This window comes from Thunnus albacares, chromosome 14 (genome assembly GCF_914725855.1).
Source record: "Thunnus albacares chromosome 14, fThuAlb1.1, whole genome shotgun sequence".
In the NCBI taxonomy this organism is placed as follows: Eukaryota; Metazoa; Chordata; class Actinopteri; order Scombriformes; family Scombridae; genus Thunnus; species Thunnus albacares.
The window spans coordinates 21,918,805-21,944,267 of NC_058119.1; the positions used below are offsets into that span (position 1 = coordinate 21,918,805).

General features: G+C 39.9%; 1 protein-coding gene across 5 annotated transcripts in view; it reads left to right on the forward strand.

Moving 5' to 3' along the window:
* LOC122997510 (girdin-like) overlaps positions 1-25,463 on the forward strand; it is a 74,297-nt gene that overhangs the window by 14,107 nt on the left and 34,727 nt on the right. For all 5 annotated transcript variants that reach the window (XM_044373685.1, XM_044373688.1, XM_044373690.1 and 2 more), the window contains exons 4-7: positions 16,289-16,358; positions 23,997-24,055; positions 24,900-24,983; positions 25,106-25,246. In XM_044373685.1, coding sequence (XP_044229620.1) covers positions 16,289-16,358; positions 23,997-24,055; positions 24,900-24,983; positions 25,106-25,246 — 354 coding nt within the window. The remainder of the gene's footprint in view (positions 1-16,288; positions 16,359-23,996; positions 24,056-24,899; positions 24,984-25,105; positions 25,247-25,463) is intronic.

Genomic DNA, 25,463 nt, shown 5'->3' on the forward strand with positions numbered 1-25,463 from the left:
AGATCTGGTTTGCCTTGGTGCTAAAGATCCTGTTAATCACTCCCAAGTCATCTTATTTAAACAATCAGCCTATTGTGTAGACGTTATAAGCCCACTAAAGCTCCACTAGGCCGCTCAAATAGCTAGCAGAATTATCTGTCAGTGGTTGGGTCAGTGGCTGCTGCGGGTTAAGTAGTGACCAGCGGAGTCTGTGGATGATGAGATGACGGGAAAGGTTAAGGACATTACCCAGGGCGTCCCAGTGACTCTTTTAGCAACAGGACATGCTCTACATCTTAACTGATCTGGATCTACCATGTTTATATAATGCTGAACTGTTTAATACTTGTTGAAAAGAAAACAATGTAGAAAATATGAAATTATATATGTTTTGCCATTGAAAGGATGTGTACATCTACAAAGGATGTGTAAACTTAATCTAGTCCATCTGCATAATTTCCTGTTTACTTAGAGTTGCGTTTTTAGGCTTGTTTGTACATCTGCTCAGCAGATTTTATGATGGATTGAAAACGCATGAACTGGATTGAATCATTGTTTTGGATTAAGGTTTGTACTTTTTGGGTTCAGTTTCTGATTTAAAATAAAGGCGACCAAAGCAAGTGTTTTCACCCTATTTGAAAATGTTGTAGTTATTTAAGGAGAATCATTACTTGTTGGATCAACAAGATGATCCTTGCCTCTTTTATTAGTATTTCATAAGTATCTTTTGGGGCCTTTTAAGTCTTTATTACAGCAGTGATGACAAACTCCATGAAAGAAAATGGCACGGTGTGAGTAAACAGGTGTTGTTTTCAAGATCTGAATGCAGGGCAAGAATTACAGTGTTCATTTAACATATACAACTAGGTAATCTAATTAAGTTGTTTTAGCTTTAGGAGGACAATGTAAGCCAACAATGAAACTTGTTCGTCCATGGTGTTTCAGTAATCTTCTCTGTTCATCCCATGCCTCGCTCTGTTGACCTCCTGGTCACACTATTGTTCAGCCACTTGTGTTTGCAAGCTCTGCCTCACACAGACCACCTACAGGTTAAAACCCCCTTTTATTCCCTGTTGTCCTCACTGTGTACCCTTGATGGCCTTTTGGGGACTAACCATCCACTGAACATCACTCAGTGAGTTGGTAATGAGATGGACCTGCTTGTTAAAATGGACATTTCACTGTGTACTTTAGACAAAAACCAAGCTGTGTCATAGTGTGGTTCTTAGAAAAAGATGAGTTGTATTGTGTACATGCATGGGACTCATTTCTCATACCAGAAATTTGGGGGATGGATGATGTAAAAAGTCACAAAAACACTTTTTTGTTCAGACCCTTGTTGTTGCATTGCATTTCCTTTAATCTCCCACTATCTTTGATTTACAAGTAGCAGTCTAGGTTATAAAGTGATGCAGTTATTGCTTTTGTATTTGTGTGTTTGGATGTGTATTTAATAGTCAGAAGTTGGTTGAGATAAAAGACTGCTGAGTAAGAGAGAAAGTGTGAGATAAACATGTTTTACCAAGAAAGAGATTGTGATCATTTGGTCTGTAGGCCAAAGACAAGTAAACAGTCAAACACATAGGTGGTATGAAGCAGACCTGTCCAGTTAAATAAATAAGTTGTGCGTCCTGGTCATAGCCTCGACTGCCTGGCTGCTGACAGCGCTGTCAGCCAAAAAGTCAATCATGTTTACATATATAGTGCACTCAGTAAGTACTGGGACAGTGACGCATTTTTGTTGTTTTGGCTCTGTACTCCAGCACATTAGAGTAGAAAAACAACAATGACTTTGAGATTAAAGTACTGCCTGTCAGCTTTAATCTGAGGGTGTTTTTCTGCCATGCTGTCCAAAAATTGGAGGGGCAGTGTCTAAACAGGAGCTACATTTCATACACTGTTCACCCAAAATAGGTGTTTTTAACACCCCTAAAGCTGCAAACTCTTTAACCTTTGTCAGTTTTCAATACAAATCAAATGTGGTGAAGTATAGAGAGAAAAAACAGCACAAAATGTGACAATGTCTTATGGATCCACACAGTACCTACTCACACACAGTTTCTGCTCTAAAGTCAATAGGAGCCGGTTCTTATTGGGGTAATGAGGACGAAAATTGGCTTTGATATGTGCTTTTGTGTCTCCTTTTCCTGTGGTTGTTTTGTCGCTTATCGGTTTCAGATTTCCAGAGCCATATGGATGGAGACAGAACCGTTCAGGTCTTGGGCTAATGGACTTAACAGGTTTTCAATTTATTCTACCACTCAGCAGTTTGAAAAAGGACACGAGCCTTGTAGAGGCTTTGTATGGTTGGTTGCGTTCTGTGATTCAATAAATTGATCTCACTTAAGACTCTTTTTAATTAAATTTTCCCAGGAATCGTAAATCAGAATAAGTTAGAAACCCCTCTCTGTCATTAAAGCGATTGGTTAGTGTTTTTCTTCATTGAAGCATTATTGAAAATACCTAAAAGTAATGCAGCAACATGAGCTGGATTTATATTGATAAATGTCTAACTCAAGGTAATGCAGTGATGCATACACCATTGGTGTCCATAGACGTGTTGTCTCGTCTACAAAAGCTCTGTATTTAGTTCAGAGTGGGAAAGGGGAGGACTTTGTTGAATTTGAGCCCTTGCTGACTCACCAGAGGATCTTCTGGTGTGAAGAGAAAAGTAATTAATTAACCTTTTTGAACCATTAGAGGCAGACAGTTGTGGACCTTTCCTTAGACTTTCTTTGTCCCTCTCCTCCCTCATTCCTTCCCTTCACTGCTCTACTCAGTCCCTACTTTTCCACTGCTCATTTCTGCCCCTTTGCTCTTGTACAAAATGTAATCCAAGTAGCATGTGTATGCATGAGTGTGTGTCATTTTCCACATGGGGAAACTCAAGGAGATCGATTTTTGTATAGTAGTTGAGAAAAGTGAATTGGCGCAAGGCAAGAAATTCAATAATACTGGTTTTCATTTTATAGTATCATCTCTCTTGGGCTGAGCTTGCATATCAGGAGTGTGTGTGTGTGTGTGTTCAAAGTCTCAGTGATTGTTCTGGTGAAGCAGATTGTGTAGGAGGAGTTCAATGTCTAGACAGGCTTTAGACTTTAGATTTCAGAATATGGTAAAGAGATCAAGGTTGAACAGCTGTAAACGTGTGTGTGTGCTTATCCGTGTGAATGTGCTGTGCATTTTAATGTTACATAGCAGCAGAAATGATGATTGCAGTGTCATATTTTCTAACAGCAAGTGAGCGTAAATCTGCATGCTAGCAATTATCCCATTTCTGCTTCCTGACTGGGATATCAACTTTTTCCGGTTACTCGGTCATTTCTGTATTGCAGAATTGAGTCCAGTGAAGGTTTCATTTCTCTGCTGGTCAGTCCAAATATACTCTGGGCCTCTTTTTAATTTAGTGGCCTTGGTTTGGCATTCTTAAGGGGGGTTGTAATATGGAGCCTCAGCCAGCTGAACTAAATTCTTTGTTCTTTTAGTGGCTTTTCTCAAAGCTCGCTAAGTGAATCCCTTTATCCTGGTTTATGAAAATCAGGCTCAGAGAGCATCTGTTGCCATTCAATGTCAAAATTACTTGATACCTTTTTCCCAACAAATAACATGGCTACTTTAGTTGTTAAAACAGTTTTTATAAATTTATGTAAGCTTCAGTGGTTGTTATTCAATGTTGATGTGTGTTTTTTCAGGGTGTTTAGCATTGCTAAGTTAAAAGTAACATTTCTCTCTGCCTCCATCCTTAGAAATACTACTGCTACTTTTGGAAATAAGAGCTGCTCTGTCCTCTTTGCGTCACTGCTTTGGTTTGGGGTGTGGCGTAAAGGCTGGTAGCTCTGTTTTGACTGTTCAAAGGCTAACAGAGGCCACCATTCATCCTGAGTGTGCCTGGCCCAAGACTTTTGCAAACCTCTTTGGCAAAGCTATTGGGATAGGTTATATAGGATAGGTTAATCAGGACTTTCTTAGGTGTTATTTGTTATCATCTGCAGGCTACATTGATCAGAGACAAGCCTGAGAATACTTTGATGGTTCTAGGCACATTCAACTCTGGTTTCAGAGACTATATCCGGAAGTTTCACTGACCTTTCCAGGGTTTTTACTGGCTCAGAATGAGCGTTTGGGGGGTGACTATGCACGACAGTAAGCATGATCGGTCCGCGTGCAATGAAGGCAATGAGTCTGTGTTAACTTATTTGACAGGAATATAGGTTTTCTCCTGTTATTTCTGACCATTTGATAAATAAAAATGTCTATTATGCCTGAGTAAATGAAAGTTTGAATTAACAAAACTGGTTAAAAAATGTTTTGTTTTGGGTTTTTTTTTTTTTTTACAAAATTGGAAGAGGGGGAGGGGAAGGAGGTTGAGGGAGAGGGGTGTGGGTTTGGAAGAGGTGAGGCAGTCAATTGCAGAGGTCACATCCTGCTTTACAGCATTTCACCCTCCTCTTTTATTGACTAGATAAAAGGATCTGACAAGGCCATGGTAGTCAATGTCGTCACCTTTTGGTCCGTCAGTGGCCACCCTGCAGCACACGTCAAGGTGGTCATCCTTGAGTCGGCTCCTCAGAAGTATTTTCACCTGTCGAAAATTGAATGGAGAATGCAATGATTGTGCTACCAACAAATTAGCCTATTAGTAATCCTTTAACTTTTAACATTAACGTTTCGCCTGCCTGTGGACTGTTGAGTTCCTGTGGCTGATGACAGAATCCAGCCTATAGGTCTTGCTGGGCTGCCTTACCCATACAACAACCATGTTGTTATGCTTTGTGCACACTGCACAGGTCATGCCCAAGTCAGTTTGGTGCAGCCAGTCATGGGTTTGAACCCACTCTGGGTCAAACTCACTGGCCCTATGATGGCTGCTCTTTTCCTTTGACTTCCTACAAAATAATACAATGTTAGTTCATGCAATTCAATTCAATTCCACTTTCAACCTCTCAGTCTCAGATCTGGTGCTGAACTTCCTGCCTGCTGTCCAGCTGCCTCTCCGAGCTCACCCTGTCTCTCTATCACTATCCCTCCTTGGGCCTCTACCTGGGCATTTCCTGACCCCCCGGCCTACTTCAGTGTTATGAAAGAGAAAAAAGATTAGGCCTGTAGGAATCACTGAAGCACTTATCTTTCATTTACTTTATTTAGGAGTATATCCAATGGTTGGCAATTCTAATAAACATTCACCTTTCTCCCTCATCTTCCTCTCTCCTTATCTTTTGAAAGTAGGCGGCTATTGTGCTTGCTCTCTTTATGATCAAACTGAAAACAAAGCAAAAAAAATACTGAAATGTATTCAAATAGAGAATTAGCCTATAATTTTTAATTTTCAATAACTTTTTAAGAACCATTTCCAAAAAATGGTTGATTTTCTAAGGATTCCAGTACTTGATTTTTTTTCGCTCCAACTTGAAGTAGGCTAACATTACTTTAACGACCTTGTGTGAACCCTGACAGAATAGTAATGGCAGAATTAGTTAGCTAGCTAGCTGTAGTGCTAATCACTCTCCTCATCCAACTACCACTTCTGAATAAAAGTTGGGAGACTTAGCAGTCAGCAGCCTCACATTTCTCTGATCTCTATTTCTGTGTTTAGCATCTGCAGGTTAGGCTAACCCAACTAACTTCGAGGCTAACCCCCTTCACTTTTACAGCAGTTGGGGAAACAGATGTGACTTTTCTTGGTCTAGAGATCACATATAGGACACACTGTGGCCTATACTGTACATTTACTGCCAGATTGACAACTTACGGCTAACCTTTTCCTCTGCTTCGCTTGCATTCACCGTCACTTTTCTGCCGATTGCTCTCTTGCTCAACTACTCACTACACCTGCTACGCACATATATTATGCACTGCCCTATTCCTTAAAAGGAGCTACGCTACCAAGAGTTTCCTGGGCAGTGACACTGAGGTTAACTCACGTTTCGGAACAGCGCTGCACAGAGGCTCCCAAACGCTGTTGATTTCCGAATGAATGGATATTTGGCATTATTTTTTTGCATTAAAAATATATTTTTTTGGTCTGGCGGGGATTCTTGTTTGCCTGGTGACCCGCCAGGTCCGTACAATTATGGGGAAACACTGCATATACTCATATTAATACATAGAAAATAAGCTGAATTTCATTGGAAACTTACCTCACAGGTGATCCAATTTGAAGGCTGTCCAAAAAGCTGATGGATGAGAGGTGTTTTGACTGCTGTAAGTCAAAGACGTTGTATTCGAGGTTATGTTCTGCTTTTTCAACAGTTGTTTGATAAATTGCCTCCAAATCACATTTGGAGAGAATTTGAATTGCTATTTTTATTCTCAATTATCACATTGGCGCTGGTTATTTTCCTTTAGCGCTGGCTAAAACCTCTTTGGGGGGTGCCAAAAATTCCTCTATGTAGAAAAAAAACCTACTTTCAGAGAAACATTTTTTTCATAAGCATTTCAGCACAGAATTTAAGTGTATTTCTCCCACATTTGATTGTTTCTGTTTTAATTAATATTTCACTTTGCAGTCCAGGCTTCAAATATTTATCAGTTGGAGTTTGTCAGCATTAAACCTCTGAGCAAGCATGAGGATAAAACCTTTGAGCTGACATGGCTGTCTCACTCCTCTGCCTTTTCTACCCAGCTGAGAGAAATTCCATTTGTTTCACTACTGACATTAATGCACCTTTTTTCTTATCTGCTGTCTAAACCACTATGCCTCATCATGTATTATATTCTTCTTCTGCATATGTTCTTCCCAATAAAGAATTTCTTAAGGTGAAGAAGAATTCAGGAATCCAGCTACCTAACTTGTACCTAGCACTGGGAATAAGAGAGTCTGGCTTCTTGGCTTGTTGACATAAAGCCTCACAAAGATGCTCTGTTACTGGGCCAGTGTGGCGTTGACACACACACACACACACACACACACAGTGCACACTCTCGCATTCACTCACATGCATACATGCACACACAATCTGCCGCGACATACTGTAGCTATTAATGCTTGTTTTTGTTTTTGACTTGGACATCAAAAACAGGGAAAAAGAATTTTCCATCCTTGTTATTGCATCTTTTGCTTTAAACCAGAGGTTATTTTCATTGCCATCAGCTGGAACTCTGACAAAGTATACAAATATATTTTCTATATATTATCTTTTTTTATAAGTCTGGAATTCCCCATTGACTCCTTGTCTTGCTGCTTCTTTCAGCATCAGCCATGAGCAAATCAGTTTATTAGGGCATGTGCTTGTAGCTGCAGGCCAAATGTGTGTTGTCATGCAGACTCACATGCTAGCTAGTCTGAATATCCTGTTGATGATGTAGCTAGTTAGTTACAGTAGCTAGGTCTTTATAAGCAATCACAGAGGCAGTGGGCCGTCAAGCATCTTTATTTGAGTTGAATAAGGGAATATAATTGAGTTCAGAGGTGAATCAGATTGATCTGTCTAGCTCAAGCCATAAAATTGACTTAAAGCCATTGAGCTGCATTTCATGCACAAAATAACCCAGCTTTTCTTGTTCTGCTCCTAAAACCATATTAATGTTTAGTTCTGAGTAGCTTTGAGTACTATTCTTTACTGCAAAATAAAAAAAAATGGAAAAGAAACATTTAAGAAATGATGACAAATGTCTCCAATCAAAGACATGACTGATTATTAATATAATATAGAATTATTCATGTCATTTCCATTTAGCTGTTAGTTGTTTATTGTTAAATTCAGAATATGTCAAAACCACAATTTGGCTTTAAAAAGCTTTACAGATGTTTAGGACAGTTTGATTGATGCATCCCATTCAAGTGAAACTGATTTATTAAAATCAAAGATAAATACGTCCTCTCATGTCTGTAGGGGATTTTTCTACTTTCACATTCCTGTATTGATATCATTCATTCTGACTACGTCATACATTGTAGTTTTTTTTTATTTTTTTTTATCTCAAACAAGGAAAGTATGCTAGTGCAAGTCATCTAAGAGTCATTTATAGCCGCTGGCTTTCTCATCTTCAATGAGCCTCTTACTGTAAAACAAACGCTCACTTATTCTCAGACATGTTTGTACACAGTCTGATTTTTTTTTTTTGTGAAACTTTAATATTTATTGAGTTTTTGTTTGTGCATACAACCAAAAGTATTGTGTGTTTGTTAACGTATGACTTTTTTATGAATAGAAAGTTAGAAAAAGAAAAGAAAAGCAAACAAACAAAAAATACATGCGTATACAAATCCAATATCTTGAAATTTATATATCAGTGAGTCCATAAGCATCTTCCATTTCTTCCATTTATTAACAAAAACATTTTTCTCTCACGCTTTTTTCCATAGTATAAATCTCTGTAGTCTATCTATAGTAGGGGGTTCGGTCTTAAACCAATTACTTGTTATAACATCTGCACTGTTTTTGAGCTTTCAAGTTCTTCATGTTGAGTGATGTCCCCGTTTACCACCCAGTCACATCATATAATCACAGCCTCAAGTGGGAAGTGAGCGTTGGCTTACCAAAATACCACAGTATGCTGGTATGTGAGCATACATTTCTGCGAGGACTGACTCTGTGTGTTTGTGTGTGTGCCTAGTGTGATAGAGTACATGTGAAGGGGAATTAGTGGCAGTTCTGATGTAGAGTAGGTTCCCATATGTTTAAAAATGGGAGGTATTTTTAGGCACTGCTAGCAGAGTGACTGTATGAAGAGGAAGCTAGAAGCCAGGTTCTTCTTTTCCATCACTGATCTACTGAAGAGCATCTGGGTTGTGTTTCTATGATTCACTGCTCTGTAATAAAAATAAATAAAATCCAGCCCCCAAAAAATCTGTTAAAATTCTAATGTTGAAGTCGTTTGAAGGTTTTTATCATGTATTCATTCAGCAGATGCACCTTTTTATTATATAAAATGATGTGGACAAGTTGCAGCACTAAATCACATGGCGTATTGTTGATATTGTAGATTTAAACATTTTTAAATGCATTTATTCTAAAGAGAGCTGCCACTCTTCAAGTTTAGTGCTACAAAGCAAATAAGCAAAGTCAATTGAAAACAGTTGATATGAGTTCAAGAGAACAATCAAGTTTCATTTAAATGAGGCCTTAAAGAGCGCAATAATTGCAATCACTTTAATTGCATAGACTGATGTATGTGTGTAATTGTGTGAACTTCTCCAGTTAGTATAAAGCACAGCCCTGGGGTGATGGGGGTGGGGGTGTAGGGGGCTTCCCCCAGCTCACCTGCCTCCACCTTTGAGACCAGCAGCAGGATGAACCCGTCCACTCGTTCAGCCTCAGGGCTCTGTTGTGAAAAGCACTCTAGCTGATAGATAAAAGCAGAGAACAAAAGAAACAGGAGTACTAATGGCTCGTTTTCTCCTCCTCCTCATGTAAGAGATGATCTGTCCATCTGGCCAACAGTGGACCCCGGCTGCTCTTCTTCTTATTGGGGTTTTACTGTTGAACCAAGTGCAACTGTTGAGTTTTTTTAGCTTGTTAGGTCAAATCTAATTATTAAGTAGTCCATCCGTACCACACTAGCTTTATTTCACTTCATTTAAAATTGTAATATAACCAGGAATTACGTGAACAGTTGCAGCACAACTTGCACAGGGTTAGCCTTAATTCTCCATAATTCATTCTTTTTTAAGTCAAAGCACTTCATGTATGCTGAGGCGACCCTCTTGTTATTTTGCAATATATGAACAGTAACTCAAAATAAATTGCCTGAGTAAAAAGATGAGCACCCAAATTAGTTTGAGCCACTGAGTATTCCACCGGGTAATTAAACCATGTTGACTTTCTTCGTCGAGAAGCTTTCACATTGTCATTATGGATGTTCTTTTAATGTTCTTTGCACAAATGATTGGAGACTCTAGATTTAAAAATCTAAATCGGTCTAGCTTTATAAACATTTGGAGTTGTCCATGTTGATTAAAGCCTAATTTGGCTGCATGTGGCTAGCTTGCATCCATAGACAATCACTCAATCAATGATGTTTGCCTGTTAACATGTCAGTTCCTGAGCTTGAATAAGAGGGAATAAAGAGTATGAGGCAGACAGAAGAAAGCCTTTAGTCATCCATCTAGCAACACTACTGGAGGGATGTTGCTTTGCTCCTTGAACTGCAGTGCACAAACCCTTTTGTGTTCTTATGGGTCTATTACAGTTTTGAACAGCAGGAGAACTGTGTTTGCATTGATTTAGTTCATGGGGATGCAGTGAGATCTGGTGTTAAGTGGTTTCTGTGTGTGTGTGTGTGTGTGTGTGTGTGTGTGTGTGTGTGTGTGTGTGTGTGTGTGTGTGTGTGTGTGTGTGTGTGTGTGTGTGTGTGTGTGTGTGTGTGTGTGTGTGTGTGTGTGTGTGTGTGTGTGTGTGCGCGCGCGCAGTGACAAAAGGAGGAAGCATTCTCCTTCCCATTGTTGGTTACAACCTTTTCAAGTTCATAATCTCTGCAGTTTTTCAGCAGGAGAGAAGTCCGCAATGCCATACCCAGGAGAGGGCTTAGTGTGTGTGTGTGTGTGTGTGTGTGTGTGTGTGCACGTTTGCACATGTACTGTACTATGTGTGTCAGCCTCACTAGCATGGGGAGAATAAACCTATCTCCTCGTTTCTATGGTAACACTGCATGTCTGCAGAATGGGTGTGATTCAGGATTTCAGGGTTCAGGCAGCATTTGTACGCACATGCACTTGACAGACACACACACACACACACACCCACACACACACTCAGTGGCAGTACAATTAGTCCCCTGTTAAAGCTTTGCCGGTAGCGGAACTTGTGCTTGGTTTGATAGGTGGGAAGTTGTAGGGGTGTGTGTGTGTGTGTGTGTGTGTGTGTGTGTGTGTGTGTGTGTGTGTGTGTGTGTGTGTGTTGGGGAGGGTGGGTGGATTTAACAGACAGGGCTCCTGTGAGACAGAAACACAGCAGCGTTACAACCTTTCCACTGACACCAATTTAACACAGACTTCCACACGTACATGCTTACCCACTGTAAGTGCACACATACCACTTATCTTAGGACGACCTATGCAGCCATGGAGGAGTGTGTGCGTGACCCTCCATCTACTTAGGCCGCTGTCTCAGTCAGCAGAATATTATCTCTGATGTCAGCAGACGTCTATTCAGCCCACATTTTGCTTAAGGTAATAGAGCAGAATCCTTTTTGTGTGGATCTGTCTCATAATTTTCTCTTAAAAAATTCTATTTAGTACCAGTCAAAAGTTTATGTTATCATTCAAGTGAATGGGAAGGTGTGTCCATACTTTTGACTGGTACCGCATATATTTGGCTTGGGTTTGAATTGAGGATACCAGAGATGAACTTTCCAGAAAAATGTCTCAGCAGCATAGGGAGAATGAGGCAGATCAATAGGTTTAAGTGTATCAGCTTAACTAGAAGATATTATTGTTCTGCTAACATGCATAAAGGCACATGTCCAATCTCTTTGCACTCTGCGTTCACGCCAACAACATCTGTTGAGTGAGTAAATTCCATTGTTTGACAAGCATCCCTTTAACCAACACCCCCATTCTATCAATCTGTCTAAATATCTCTGAGGGATGGAAGATGAGCTGTGAATCCTACCGGAATCAATAATACAGCAACATAGAGGCAGGATGGGGGGGAGGGTGGGATGGGGGTGAGGAAAGATGTTGAGAGTAGGAAGAGAGGAGGAGGAGGAGGCTCACCCCTGCGTGCTCGGACTGAGAAGTGATGGAATCAAAGCTGCATCACTCTCTTCCCCTCCGTCTTCCCCTTCCCCCTCTATTTGTCTTTTTTTTCCTCCATCCACTCACTCACTCCCTCTCCATCTGAGTCTCGGCTCCTTTGAAATTTTAAATGACTGTCCGTTCCCCATTTCCCATGTGTGAAATGGACATGATTAGATAGTGAATATTGGAGAGTGACATAGCGACTGAGCCGTGGACGTTTCTGCTGTCACAGCTACAGTGAGGCAGGGAAAGCTTTCCATTCGAAAGCAGTGTGAGCATGTGTGTGTGCATGTGCATGCCTCTCAGTGTTTGTAGCACATCACCATGACATGCTCAGTGTGGTGGCTGGTCTCTCTCCTGCAGTGTCCATCATGTTTTATGTATGAGAGAGCTAAGCCAGCACCAGCTAATCCAAGAGCCATATTAGTCGACTGTAGTTTAGCTTTGTTATTAGCCTGCAGCTAATCCTCAAAGCATGTTATTCCCCATATCCTTCAAAAATTCAGTCCATTTGAACAGCATCATACTTAAGGAATACACGCATTATCCAGTTTTATCAACATGAATACAGATGGAGCTGGTTGGACCTGCACGCCTTAGTTTGCTGCTTTTGCTTTGGTTTTGTCTTATTGATAACATTTATTGACAAGATGGAGATATTCAACCGTGGACCATTCTGTGCCTTTTGGGTTATGGTTATGATTATGGTTAGCTTTAGTCCTGTAATGCTACATTCTGTCTTTTTAATAGTTGTAAAGTCAGATACAGAATAGACATTGAAAATAAGAGAAAATGCATCAGAATCTCATGATGCACTAGGATTTTTTCAGAAAGCTTTAAACTAACGCCGGGGTAGATCAGAAGAACAGCAACAACAGACTAACAAGAGCAGCTCAATAGACCCTTGAGAAGGGAAGGAAAAGAATTGAGAAGTGGGTCTGAATAGCACAGTGTTGCACAAAGCTCATGACTCTGCACAGTACAGATAATTCCATTGAAAACTATAGCCAGAAAGAGGGGAAATCAGTTGAAATGAATTATTTGGGAGTTGAACAAAAGTACTGAAGGTCACAGTATTGTTCAGTAAAATATCAGTGTCAGCATAAAGTGATTGAGTTGTCATTATATTTGGGTGGTACGAAAAGTCTGACAGCCTGAAACGTCCTGCTTGCACAGCAAACACATGCTGCCATTGAAAGGGACAGGTGTGCGGTGTGTTGATGGGGAACATTGGTTAAAAGTGTGACAGGTGGTTGTTGGGAGAGGGAGAAAAGTGTGTGTGCTTTTGTTGTTGCCAAACTACAGATCTAGCAGGAGTTTTCTGCTCATCGTTCCCTATAAAGCCAGAAGCATAACTAGCAGTTTGCGCAAGCCAGTTGAGATATTAAAAACAACACTGTTGTGCTAGTGTTTCTATGAAAAAATGACCCTCATATCTCTTATTATCTCATGAAATCTAGTTTGTTCACTGAGCAGCACAAGTGCAAGGTGTAACATGAAGAATTAACAAGCCAGCCTTTTTTCCAAGCCATGTCCTGGGATTGCAGTATTGTATTACAACAAAGGACGTGATTGTTATGGGACTGTTTCTCTCCGGGTATTGATTAAAGATTATTTTTGAAGTTTTGGTTTCTTTGCCCTTTTGAAGTGTGGTGGTTGGTTTCTGCCCAAAGCAGTTGTCATCAGGTCTACACGGAGGATTGGCTGTCGGGCACACCAAATGCCTCTCCGTGAGACACCAACTGGGGCTGTCTGAGCTGCACCAATGATTCTGTCTGACGCTTGTTGAGTCAATCTGTCTCAGTCTTCAGACATTACGGCTGTTTACTCATTTTTAACTGGGACTTCCTGATATTAGTCATCATCATTATTATAGTCACTCATCTTTAGTATGAGTGTTGTTTTTGCCATCACTTTATTTTGTTGATGTCTACTATTCTCTATGCATTCATAAACATTTGATTGCTTTACTCGTAAAAATGATAAGTGATTAGAGGCTGAAAAAAACATTACGTCATTAATTTTTGGTTGAAGGGTTTGGAAATGGTTGGCTTCTTTTGAATCATAACGCACTATAACCCTTCTCCCTGCATGCCTCATACACCAGTGCAGACAGAGAGATAGACAGAAAGGGCAATTGGGGTCAGTGCTCTTATCACCACTGACAAGAAACCATGGCAACCATGCTGCTAACCTAATACCGTGACTGTCCATCACTGCGACCCAAAATTTGACCTTCACCTCGGCCCACAAAAGCTTCTCTATGTATGTGTGTGTGTGTCCATGTGTTCTCCTCCTGAATACATTCAGTCAGTAGCTACAAAGCTGCAGAGGAAACACTGATAATATCAAGTAGCTTCATAGACAGTGTCAGTCCTTTTGAATCGATACAACCTGGATCCATCCCATTCTGGTAGATTGTGAAGTATAGATACTTTTCACACTGGTCATGAACTGGAGAACTGGATCCACCATCAGTGTTGGACAAAATAATAAAACACTTAAATACAGGATGATACATAACAATGTTGAGTCACCTCCTTGTTTGTCTAGCTGTCTATTCTATACTACTACATGTGAGTGATGCACTGATCATCTGTCAGCCCATTCTCCACATCCTCTTATGTAAACCAGTGGTTTTCTGTCTCTGCAACAAAGGTTTAGACTACCATGACTGTCAGTGGCCTCTGCTGCAAGTTCCTGTTAAGGATGATATAGCTGACGTTTTGTTTGCAACTGTACTGAATAAATTTCCCTTAACATTAAGAAACATGTAACTTTTGTCCAACAACAAGAGAAATTGATCATGAAGTAAACCTCAGAAGAAAGAATGCTCATTTGATATTAAAACATTAAAACTGAAGCTTAGAAGATGTAGCCTAAACTTCAAAGACATTTTCAAATGTTTGCATTGAAGTATATATATATCAGTATGGTAATATTGACCATACGGTCATAGTAATCCTGTTAGGGCCTAGCCACCCTGCTTTTAGAGACAGAAGCTTATTTGTCATTCAAAGCTAGGTGCTAAATCTCAGACAAGAATACCTTTATACAGATTAGAGAGGAAGATAAATGTTGCTTGTAGATAAGTCTATTACATGTAAAGAATATCCTAGTAGGTAAAGTGTTATCCTTAGACTTTGTATTAGCAGTGGCAAATAGCAGTGATTTACCTTTTTGTTTCTATGCCTCCTGCATTTAGTTAAGTTAGTTTAGAAATGTTTAAGGAAGTATAGCCTATTAGGTATACAAATTTAAATTTAAGCAGCTAACTTGGTTGGTTGACTCATTTTGAGAATGCTTGAAATCGGCACAGATGTGGCTTTATTTTTAACCAATGAAAACCACTAAAATGATGTCAGATTTCCTGCCCCCTTCTACCTTCATGATGAGGTAATGCAATATGTATATGGCAGATGGTTACGACAGGCGGACTCAGACTTTACTTATATAAGCCTCTTTGTCATGACATCAGCAATAACCTGCACAGAATAGACCAAGCGTTCGGTCAGATGAGTTCAAACTGTTCTCTGCCTACAGGTAGACATGAAATATTCAAGTTAGCTGACCCTCATGTCCTTTCTTCTTAAAGAAACCATTCTTCCTTTTCAACACAACTGTGGTTTGGACTTGGTTCAAACTGCTTTAAAGGTTAGGACTGTAAAAATATTTTGGCAGGCAGTTTTTGCATTTGTGATTTATAATACATGAGCATATGAAATGACTATCAAGGACCTTTTTAGGTGAAAACATCTTACATCATATTAGTTAGGGCAAAGATTAGGCAATATAATTATGTAAAGACATTAATTTAAGGGATTTGTTATCACTACCACTTTGTACATTATTGTATTGTGAGATGATTTGACTGTGTGTGGATAATTGGACCAAAACATCAATGCTTAGTAACTCCTGCCCATCCCTACCAGTGGTCTGTGTATGTGTACAAATGTACAGTGCATGTGTCTGCATGAGTGTTGTAAATTGCAGATCATGGTTACATTTTGGTTGTCATGATTGGCATGTGAATGGAGGGGGCCCTGTGGCAAAAACCACACCAGCAATTTAACCCACATAAATACCACTGTCACTTGCATCATCTCTCTCACACACACACACAAACACACACACACATACAAACACACACATTGGATTGATGCTGTTAATTTTGGTGTCCCTTGGGTGTCTTGATAATCTTTTGAAGTCTACACCTTGCCCAGACTTTAAACCTGTAACACTGGTAAAACTCACACCTCAGGCCTGAAATTCACAAATACTTTCCTTGATTGGAGATTATGTTACAGTCTTAATACCTGCGGCCTTCCACTCCCACACTGTCAAAACCCTGAGGAGCGTGGTTATAGTGTTGTATTCTTACTGCAATGCCAAAAGCTATCTCAGATGGGGACGTACATTGAACCTTGACTCTCTTGGCTAAAGTAGACATGTGAGAGGCGTGTTCCTATAGTCAGATGTTATTCATACCTTAAATGTTTGAATCTTCCATTGAAATATTGACCAAACATACTTTTAGTGAAAAAAGTTATTTGTGCTATTATTTTATTTTTATATCCATAATTTATAACTCCTCCTGACCACTTTATTTTTTCTTTATTTGTAAAACAGGAGACTCTCCAGCAGCTGGTCATGATGCCTTTACCAAACGTGTTGGTTCTGGGACGAAACCCTCTCTCTGGTAAGTTGTTATATACTTTACAGTACAACTACAACATTACACAGACAAACTAAACACTGAGCATCAAATCAACCTGAAAGGAAACCAAAAACAATATTAATACGTTCTCCAAGACCGCCCTCTACTTGAATCACATGGGCAGGAAGCGTGCATACAGTTCACAAGGAGGACATGAAATCATACTGTGTTACTTCATTAGAATGCAATAATAGACCCGTTTTAATTATCCATTGCTTTGATGTTTCAAATGACTCTCTCTGCCTGTAAATTCCATTTTCTTGGTACTTCTTTTCTTTGTGTTAATGAGCTGTCGATTTGACCGTCATTCATAACCCACTCCGTTGAAAATTAGAGATGATGGCAGAATTAAAGGCGCCTTAATAAATGAAAGTCAAAAAGGCTTATTATTAATGTTGAGTTGATGGGGAAATGGACAGATTAGTGGGGTTTTTTCATTCCTTTGTCACTCTGGCCTTGGAAAGAGTTAACTTTGTAAATCCTCATGCTCGCCACAGAGACGATGTCGGCCAAATCTGTGGACTTCTATTACCTAAAGTGCTAAATTAATTTAACCATTTTGCGACATAGCTTTGACCTACTGAACCCAGCCATGCTATTTGATACGTCTGTGCGGCCTCAAAGCAACAGTAATGCAGTGTCAAGTGTTTGAATTTCATGAAAACATTACTGAGAGTGCCCAGATCAGCTTGACCTACGCAGCCCAATGTGCTACTTGATATTCCGGTGTGACCTTGATGAAGCCACAGAAGGGAGAAGATAACTAGAAGTAGGCCATCATTTAAGGTCACAGTGCACTGGTTGTGGTAATAAAAGCTTCACATGAATAAAAGGAGAAAAAACTGCTTGCTTTACAGCCCAGCTAGTTCAGTTATTGGCTTTTACTGCAATATTTTTGCTAAAGCCAGTGTAAGATCATTTGATTGGTTGTTTTGCTCTTGGAAAAGCGTGTCCATACAAAGGTGTTCATAGCCTTTGTGTTCTCTGTGCAAATGTAATCATCATCTCCTCAAAGTGAATTGTATCCAGGCTCGGCTTACACACCTTGTTGAAGGATATCTGCGCCTTTTTAAGCAGATGAAATGGCTTTTAAATCCTCATCCTCACTCAACTGCCTTTATCGCACTTTCACCACAGCCATTGCTGTTATTTTTGGGTTTTCATCGCTTTTCAATGGTTCCAGTCACCCCTTGAATTTTCATACGCCCCAACTGGCATGAAGGGTAAATAAATGAACAATAAGAGGCTGCAGTGAGTACACACAGACTTGTGTTGACTGTGTTTCTGTTTCATGCAAGGGTAACTGGGTTGTTAATTCACTGTAGAGATAAAACAATATATCACTGTTCTGCCAAAGTCACAGTAAAAACAAGCTTTTTCATTTTTAATACTAAAGCTAAATGATCCGCATGATCCTCTTGTTTGTAGTTTATTGCAGTATAAAACTATCTAACTGATTATTTTAAGCATTTGTCCAACTACTGGTGATAACAGCCATCTGCACATTACCTCAGATCTCTTTAAAAAGCTTTCTTTTGGCATTTTATCCACTGCTGCTTCCCATAATAATGCAGTCTGGTCATTGTGAAACCAAGATTGTTTCTTTCATAAACAGAACTCCCAAAACAATGTCTGTTCAAATATGACCACCTTTTTAAAAAATCTTCCAGATCTACAGTCTTGCACAAGGGCTTCACACACGACTGAAGTGAATATTGAGTGAATACTGAAGTCGACCTAACGCAGACAAGAGTGAAGGGCAGCTCCGAGCAAGTGGACCAGAGCAGGCAGAAAGCATTAGACTGCATTCCTCAGGGTTTCTTTTGCCCTTTACCCTCTAGCTTGTCAGATAATCAGTCAGTCAGCGAGTCCGTCAGACCAGCAGTGGCTGTGGAGCCTGGCTCTCTGGCTTCAGCGGCTGCCAGCTGAAAGTCATTGGCCATGTGGCTTTTATTATGCTCTCATTAGGGGGCAGGGGACGCCTCTGCGTGTGTGTGAGTGCACGCACGTGTGTGTGTTTAGTTGGTGGCTGGGGGAGGGGTGTCTTCACAACAGTGAACAGTGGGAATGCACTGTAGCACCCCCAGGCTCTGATTTACCCTAGACTGCCTTGTATATACACCCACAGTGAGATGCACAGACACACACACACTGAGTTGTGCATGCAAGTAGTGTTTAGTAAGTATGCTTGCATGCAGATGTTAGCAGGCATGCACACACACACACACACACACATAGACAGTACCTCCTTTGTTTAGTCTGTCTAAGTCTGAATTTTCAGCAGTGATCTGGTCTGATCATCTAAAAACTGAAGTATTTCCCCTCTAAATGTTTTTGTGATTATCAATGTTCTTCTTTCACCTCAAAACTGCTGCTTCACTCAAGTCACTTGCAGTCAGTAATGTTATCATTATTGCATAAGCACTGTCTGCAATTGCAGTCTGCAATAAATATACAGTGATGGACCAAAAGAAACATTATATTCTCTCCACTACCCCTGTGGAAGGAAAACACTGCACTGTTGACAGAGCTTGCCATATGAAATCCCAGATGCAGTCTAGATCTATTTATCTATTTATAAATATTAATACATGTCATGAATAAATATGACGGAACATATGAATGACAAAAATAAAACATGATTTTAGATGAGCCCACCTGTCAAAGAGCAGAAATCCTTTTCAAGTGTAGCAACAACCGGAAAGACAACTGTTTTTCCACTGACAGCTGACAGAAAGCATAAACTGAGGACCTGACAGGGTGTGTGGGTGGTTGTTTGTGTTTGTGTGTGTGTGTGTGTGTGTATGTGTGTATGTGTGTGTGTGTGTTAAGGAGTAGTTCAGCAAAAAAGTGAGGCCTGCTACTGTACTTTTTCTGGAAAAGTTCATCTTTCTGTGTTCCAGACTCCGTGTGTGTAGGCGAATGGTTGGTGGGTCTGTGCAGTCTGTGTTTCTGTGTTGTGGTAAAGAACAGAAGAGACATAAATTATAATTGTTTGCGTATTAAAGGAGAAGTTTGACATTTTGGAAAATGCATGAACAACAAATTACCATCAGTAAGAAATAGTCTGGCACAAAACCTCCGTTACAATTTGTTGATTTTACACTTTTGCCAGTGTACTGGAAAGGAAATACAACACGTTATTTAGTTTTAGAGGTGCTGGTAGGTAGAGACCATCTAGCTGTTTCCCTTTTTCCAGTCTCCGTGCTAAGTTAAGCTTATTTACTGTAGCTTCATTTACCGAACAATAAATTGTACAATCTTCTCATCTAACTCGCAGCAAGAAAGTAAATAAGCGCATTCTACAAAAATGTCAATATAGCATATAGCACTTTTTTTGTAAATTCAATGAATAAACAGTTTCTGGTCTGTGTCGTGAAGCTTTTATTGCACTTACGGTAACATAACGAGTTTAGTTGTTGTCAACTTGAGTACTTCTCTTGGTTCACTGTCTCTCCAATTGCACAAAAATTAGATAAGTAACATAAATAAATGTAGTTTCTACTGTGTTTTACTGTCATTTATGGGCATGCTCCTTTTCTATGCTCTCTGTGGTTCACCGCGGGCGGGGCTGAGCCCTCTGTGTGTGCTGCCTCACAGCGCAGCAGAGGAGAGACAATGAACCAGGTGCTCGAGTTGATGACAGTTACACTTGTTACGTTACTGGAAGTGCAACAAAAGCTTTGCAAATAAAAAACCAAGAAGAGTAATTTATTAATGTAATCCGTGCAAAAGATGGACAGACTCCAAATGACTGATGGAAAATGACTTGCCGTAAAGTGTGATTTGTAACACAATGAAATAAATGATAGAGCATAATATGAAACAATAGATGTTGTTCTATCGTCACGATATATATCATCATATCGCACAGCCCTGCTTTTTATGTTTATCTTCAGTGCTCCTCGTGGAAAGGCAGACTGGGTTGCGTGCAGTGTTGCTCATGACGCTGACCTCAGCTCCAGGCTGTCTGTCTTTGATGTCATTCGACACCGGATCTTGTCTTATAAAGCGCAAATGGCCTTAAATAAGCTGAAAATAAGGTTTAGGCTACTCTGTCCTCTGCTTCAGTGAGATGGGTTGAATACACCCTGGCATGCTGTCAAAGCAATGTCAGACTGCTTGTGTCAGTTTTGTCACTGACATGCAAGTCATCAGGTCCTGAACAACTCTATTTGTCATGGCAGAAGCAGGCATGTGATTGGAAAAGGACAAAAAAGCAGGAAAATATACAGAGCTCAGAGCACAGCCACACACACACACACACACACACACACACACACACACACACATACACAGTGGTTAACCGTATAAGTCATTTATTAAATATATATTGATAGAGTGAGGTTCCCAAATCTAAGAATTTGCTAGCCTTCTGTTTTAAGTCATCATAATTTAGATATTTTGGGTTTTCTGTCGGTCGGACAAAACAAGCAGGTTGAACACACACACACACAGTCCTAGTACAGGCATAGACATAGATGCAAACAACTTTCATACATCATACCATTTAGTCAGTGTAACACACACACACACACACACACATTTTTTCTTCTTATTCACTCACATCCTCATACACAGATTAACAATGGAGTTGCAGGAAGAAGGGTTAGTCACTGTCCTCCTAACCTCTTGTTTCCTGCCAAGAGGATGAAGCATGGAGGGAGGAAAGGAGGTGAAAAAAGGAAGCCAAGATGAGTGAATGCAAACTCAAGAGGAGCAGATGATTCGTAACAATGTTTGAGGAAGGAAGGAAGGAAGGAGGGAAGGACGGGTGGGTGGGTGGATGTGTGTTGCAGAGAATGAATGGATGGATGAAGTGAGTGTGTGTGTAAGAAGGGAGGAAGAGAGGAACTGAGAAAAAAGAGGAGTTGACTGCTAGCAGAGAGATGGGAAGCACCTCCTTGCTGCTGCTGCTGGAGGGAGATTTGTCTGTTTTCAAACTTGTTTCTTTGCCTTCCTCTTGCTCTCTTCCTCTCTCTCGGTTTCTTTATTCCTATATGCCACCCTTGTGTTTGTGTTGCTTGTGCTCTGTGGTGCTTTCCCTCTTTTGTCCTTTTTCCTTTCATCTCTCCCTCTTACTGTTTCTCCCTCTTGTTCTCCCTCTCTAGCTGTATAAATTATTTATCCTCTGAGGTCCCTTATCTTTCCTACCTAGCTCCAGTAGATTTGGTGAGCTAAATCCCCTCCCTGACTAGAATAGGTTCCTATGGCTCTAATAGAGTGCAGTTAAGCCCTGCAGCTGTGAGAATTAAGTTTTTATCAGTCGTCACCCTTCTAGGCAAGAATTTGCTCATATTCTCTTTAATTTTTTTGAATTCCTCTTGTATTGATTGAAGACAGACTAAGCAGTAACATCCCCTTGATTGACACACCATGAAAAGTATTTAAAATCATACTACATAACTGGTCATTTTCAAAATTATATGTAATTACTTGGCTTTTAAAAATGTATTAGATTCAGCTAATTTATTATTTATATTTTTTTCTCAAAATTGGATTCATAACATGTAAGAAATTAGCTCTCATTTGAGGATTTTCTAGTGTCCCAATTCATGCCTGTCAAGTCATATCACTTATGTCCGGGTGCTGCTCTGTACATGCAGGAACTTAACACTTCCTCTGCCTGGATTTCTGATCATCAGTAGGCTGCAGTACAGCACTCGTCTAGACTTTTTGAGCATTAAATACATTTTTTCCTTACATTCATTTAGCTGTGGTGTCTGATCCGAGAGCTCCAAGAGTTTTACCTAAGAGCCAGAAAAGCAAAATTCACCATTTTTCCTTGGCCGCAGTACAATACAAATCCAATTACAACTGAATTTTCATACCACGATTGAAATATCCAGAAATTAGCCAGTCTGAAAGGGTAAATTAACAGTGAAATCACATACAGAAGAAAATAACCACTACAGAGCTTCAGTTTTCCACCAGCTGTAAGGCAAAATAACCTGTTGTGACATTACGGAGCATGAAGTTTCAGTCTATAGAGAAGCAGCAAAGCAGGTTTCTATCCCTTATCAGTGTTTGTTCAAACTCTTAACTAATACTGATTAGTTGTCATAAGTATAATCTTGGTTTCTAACTCAAAGGATGATTATTTAACCTACCATATCATGACCACAGGGAAGTCTCAGTTGCTCAGTAACACATTGACGTGTGTGTCTATTGATTCAAGAGGAATGAGAGAGGGAGGATTGATTTGATTGTGAGGAGGATTCTGTAAAATTGATGGATAGAACCTGTCAATGGGACACGATTTCTGTTGCAGCATTTCAAGCCTTCCCAAGGGAACTACGAGGTCGTCTTTCTATTGCTCTCTAAATTGATGCTTTACACAAACAATAGGATTTCTTTTTCCAGAAGTCATTTTTGGGAAAGTTAATCTATTATTGGCTGTAATATTGAGAAGCAGTTTTATTTATTTAATTTGGTTGTCATTTAAAATCTTTTGGAAAGTCCCACAATGGGTAAAGTCATAGATCAAAATGGTGGGCTTCAGAAAGTTGTCTGTTGGCTTGTGTGTGTATGTTATTTAACTGTTCCTGCTGTGAAGATTGGCTCATTAAACAGAGAGGCAAACAGACCACCCTGCACAGAAAACATGTTGGCTGTCACTAATCTGGATTTATTATTATTAGAGCCGGACAATGTTAGCACTCGCTACCCCCTGGGTCACACGATGAGCTGGCTTATCACAACCATACACACACACACACACACACACGCACACCCTGCTCCAAATACGGAAAACACACAGTCCCAGTACAGACACAGACACAGATGCACACAACTTGCATATACCATACCACTTAGTCAGTGGAACACACACATATACCACCTGGTTTACTGTTGTTCAGTCCCAAATCCCACAGATGAGCTCAGGCCTGTTGAGCATGCTAGCAGCTGTTTGCGGGTTTCAGCAATTTATGGACAATATGTCCTGACATGTGGAAGAGTACTGGAAGTTCATCCTGCCAACCTGCTACACTGTGGAAAACATTGTGGCACTGTAACTAGAAGAGGTTTTTTTTAAAGGCGAAATAATAACAGCCTGAGAATTTAGCTAATTAGAGCAACCCAAGTAAATGTGGTATAAATTGAGGAAAGATAGCACCTCAACCGTGACGTAAATAAATTTAAATTTAAACATGTGCCCAAGTAGGCAGAGGCGAAAGACGCCGTAAGACTCTATCTGCCCACGCTACAGAGGAAACATTGGTTATAATTTAATTTTTATAAACATAATTGTGAAAAAGACAATGGTTTGTTGCACAACACTTTTGTAAAACTTCATTTTAAAGAATGGTTTCACAAATAAAGTAATCATCGTCAGTTATCACCCTCCATCAATCAACAGATCTCTGTTTGTGCCGAGGCGAAGGTTTCCACCACTATCAACAAAACATCAATCAATAGCATGTTTTTACTCCTTCCTAACCTGCAAAAGGTGACTGATCCGAATGACAGAGAAGACCAAACAGAAACAAGACTGAATTATAGTGATAAATTAGATGTTTGGTTTTCAATCATTTTGTTTGTTTCATGCAGACATATTTGTGGTTTGGCTGTAGTCCTAATACTCTGTTTGCTTTGTGTTTTTTCCCTTTTTTTTTTTAGAGCAAGGTCTGGATGAGATGAAGAAACTATTACTGCTACTGCTAGGCTGTGCTGTTCAGGTAAGAGCACTGTGTAGTCCACTTAAACTCGTCCTCTTAAAAACACTTCACATATGGGCATTTAATTCATGTTTCGAGGAGCAATGAACTCATATCAAAACAGACCGCAGTCAAATTTTGAGGGACATTCTGTGCCTGTGATTCACAATTCAAAATATCATTACTATCATCACAATATCCCAACTGAGCTAGACTTTTAAACATTCATAACTTTCTGTGTTTATCTTGTAGTACGATTCCAAAGCCAGAAATCTAATTTTGGAATTGGATTTAAATGATGCCCTACCAAATTACTACCATTTGCTTCCTCTGATAAAATGAATTAACTTACTTCATTATCATACAGGAAATGCTGTGTAATGAATGACTTATCATACCTTTTCCTGCCTTGCGACAAAGCCCCTATTCAGCTCTTCTCTCACTGTCAAACAAGAGCATTGACCTTTCACCAACTCTATTGTTTCAGCAAAAAGACAGCATAGTTACATTCATACAAGTAGCTCTGACTGACGTAATACTCTGTCTACAACAAGCTTTAATTAAACACAGGAGCAGCTGCTGCTGAATTAGAATTGGCATACAGTTAAAAGAGCTAACATCTGTAGAGAACACTGTTGTTCTAATCTCAATTTATGCTAGCAAGGGAGGAAAAAAGATAGACCTGCAGTTGAAGACTAGATTACATTCCTACATGCAACTACTACTTCCTGGAAACCTGTATATCAGATTAGCATTATCCCTTGTGTCTGCAGTGTTCTGTTAACCTCCACTTGACCCTCAGCCCACCTAACTCTTGAACATCTCTCTCCTCTCTCCTCAACTCTCCTCTCTCCTCTGTTTACAGTGTGAGAAGAAGGAAGAGTACATTGAGCGTATCCAGACTCTGGACTTTGACACCAAAGCTGCAATAGCATCCCACATCCAAGAGGTATTTCTCTTCCGTAATAAACAAAACTGGGAGAGAATCAAGATATTTAACTTCTTTTACCTTTTATTATTATCTCTTTTGGCCCCATTGTTGTTATTGATGTTATAACCTGGCGATTGTAGGTGACTCATAACCAGGAGAACGTAGTGGACATGCAGTGGTTGGAAAGTGGAGAGATGCCTCCTGAGGACCTGGACAGCCTCTCCAGGAACCTGGCTTTTCACCTCAAACGCCTGGTGGATGAGAGAGACACGCAGCTGGAGGTAATAATATACTCATGTGCATGTGTAATGTAGATTTATTTAGCCTTGTTGTAGAAGTCTCTTATTACGAAAATGGCATAATCCAAAAAACAAACCACAATAAACAAAACAGAGTAAAGCACAACTTGGGAAGTGTTTCTCTTTTCTCTTTTTATTGTGTTGGTGGGAGGTTGTTATGCCCAGATGTCATTTGTGGATTTCTGTCGTACTGTAGTTC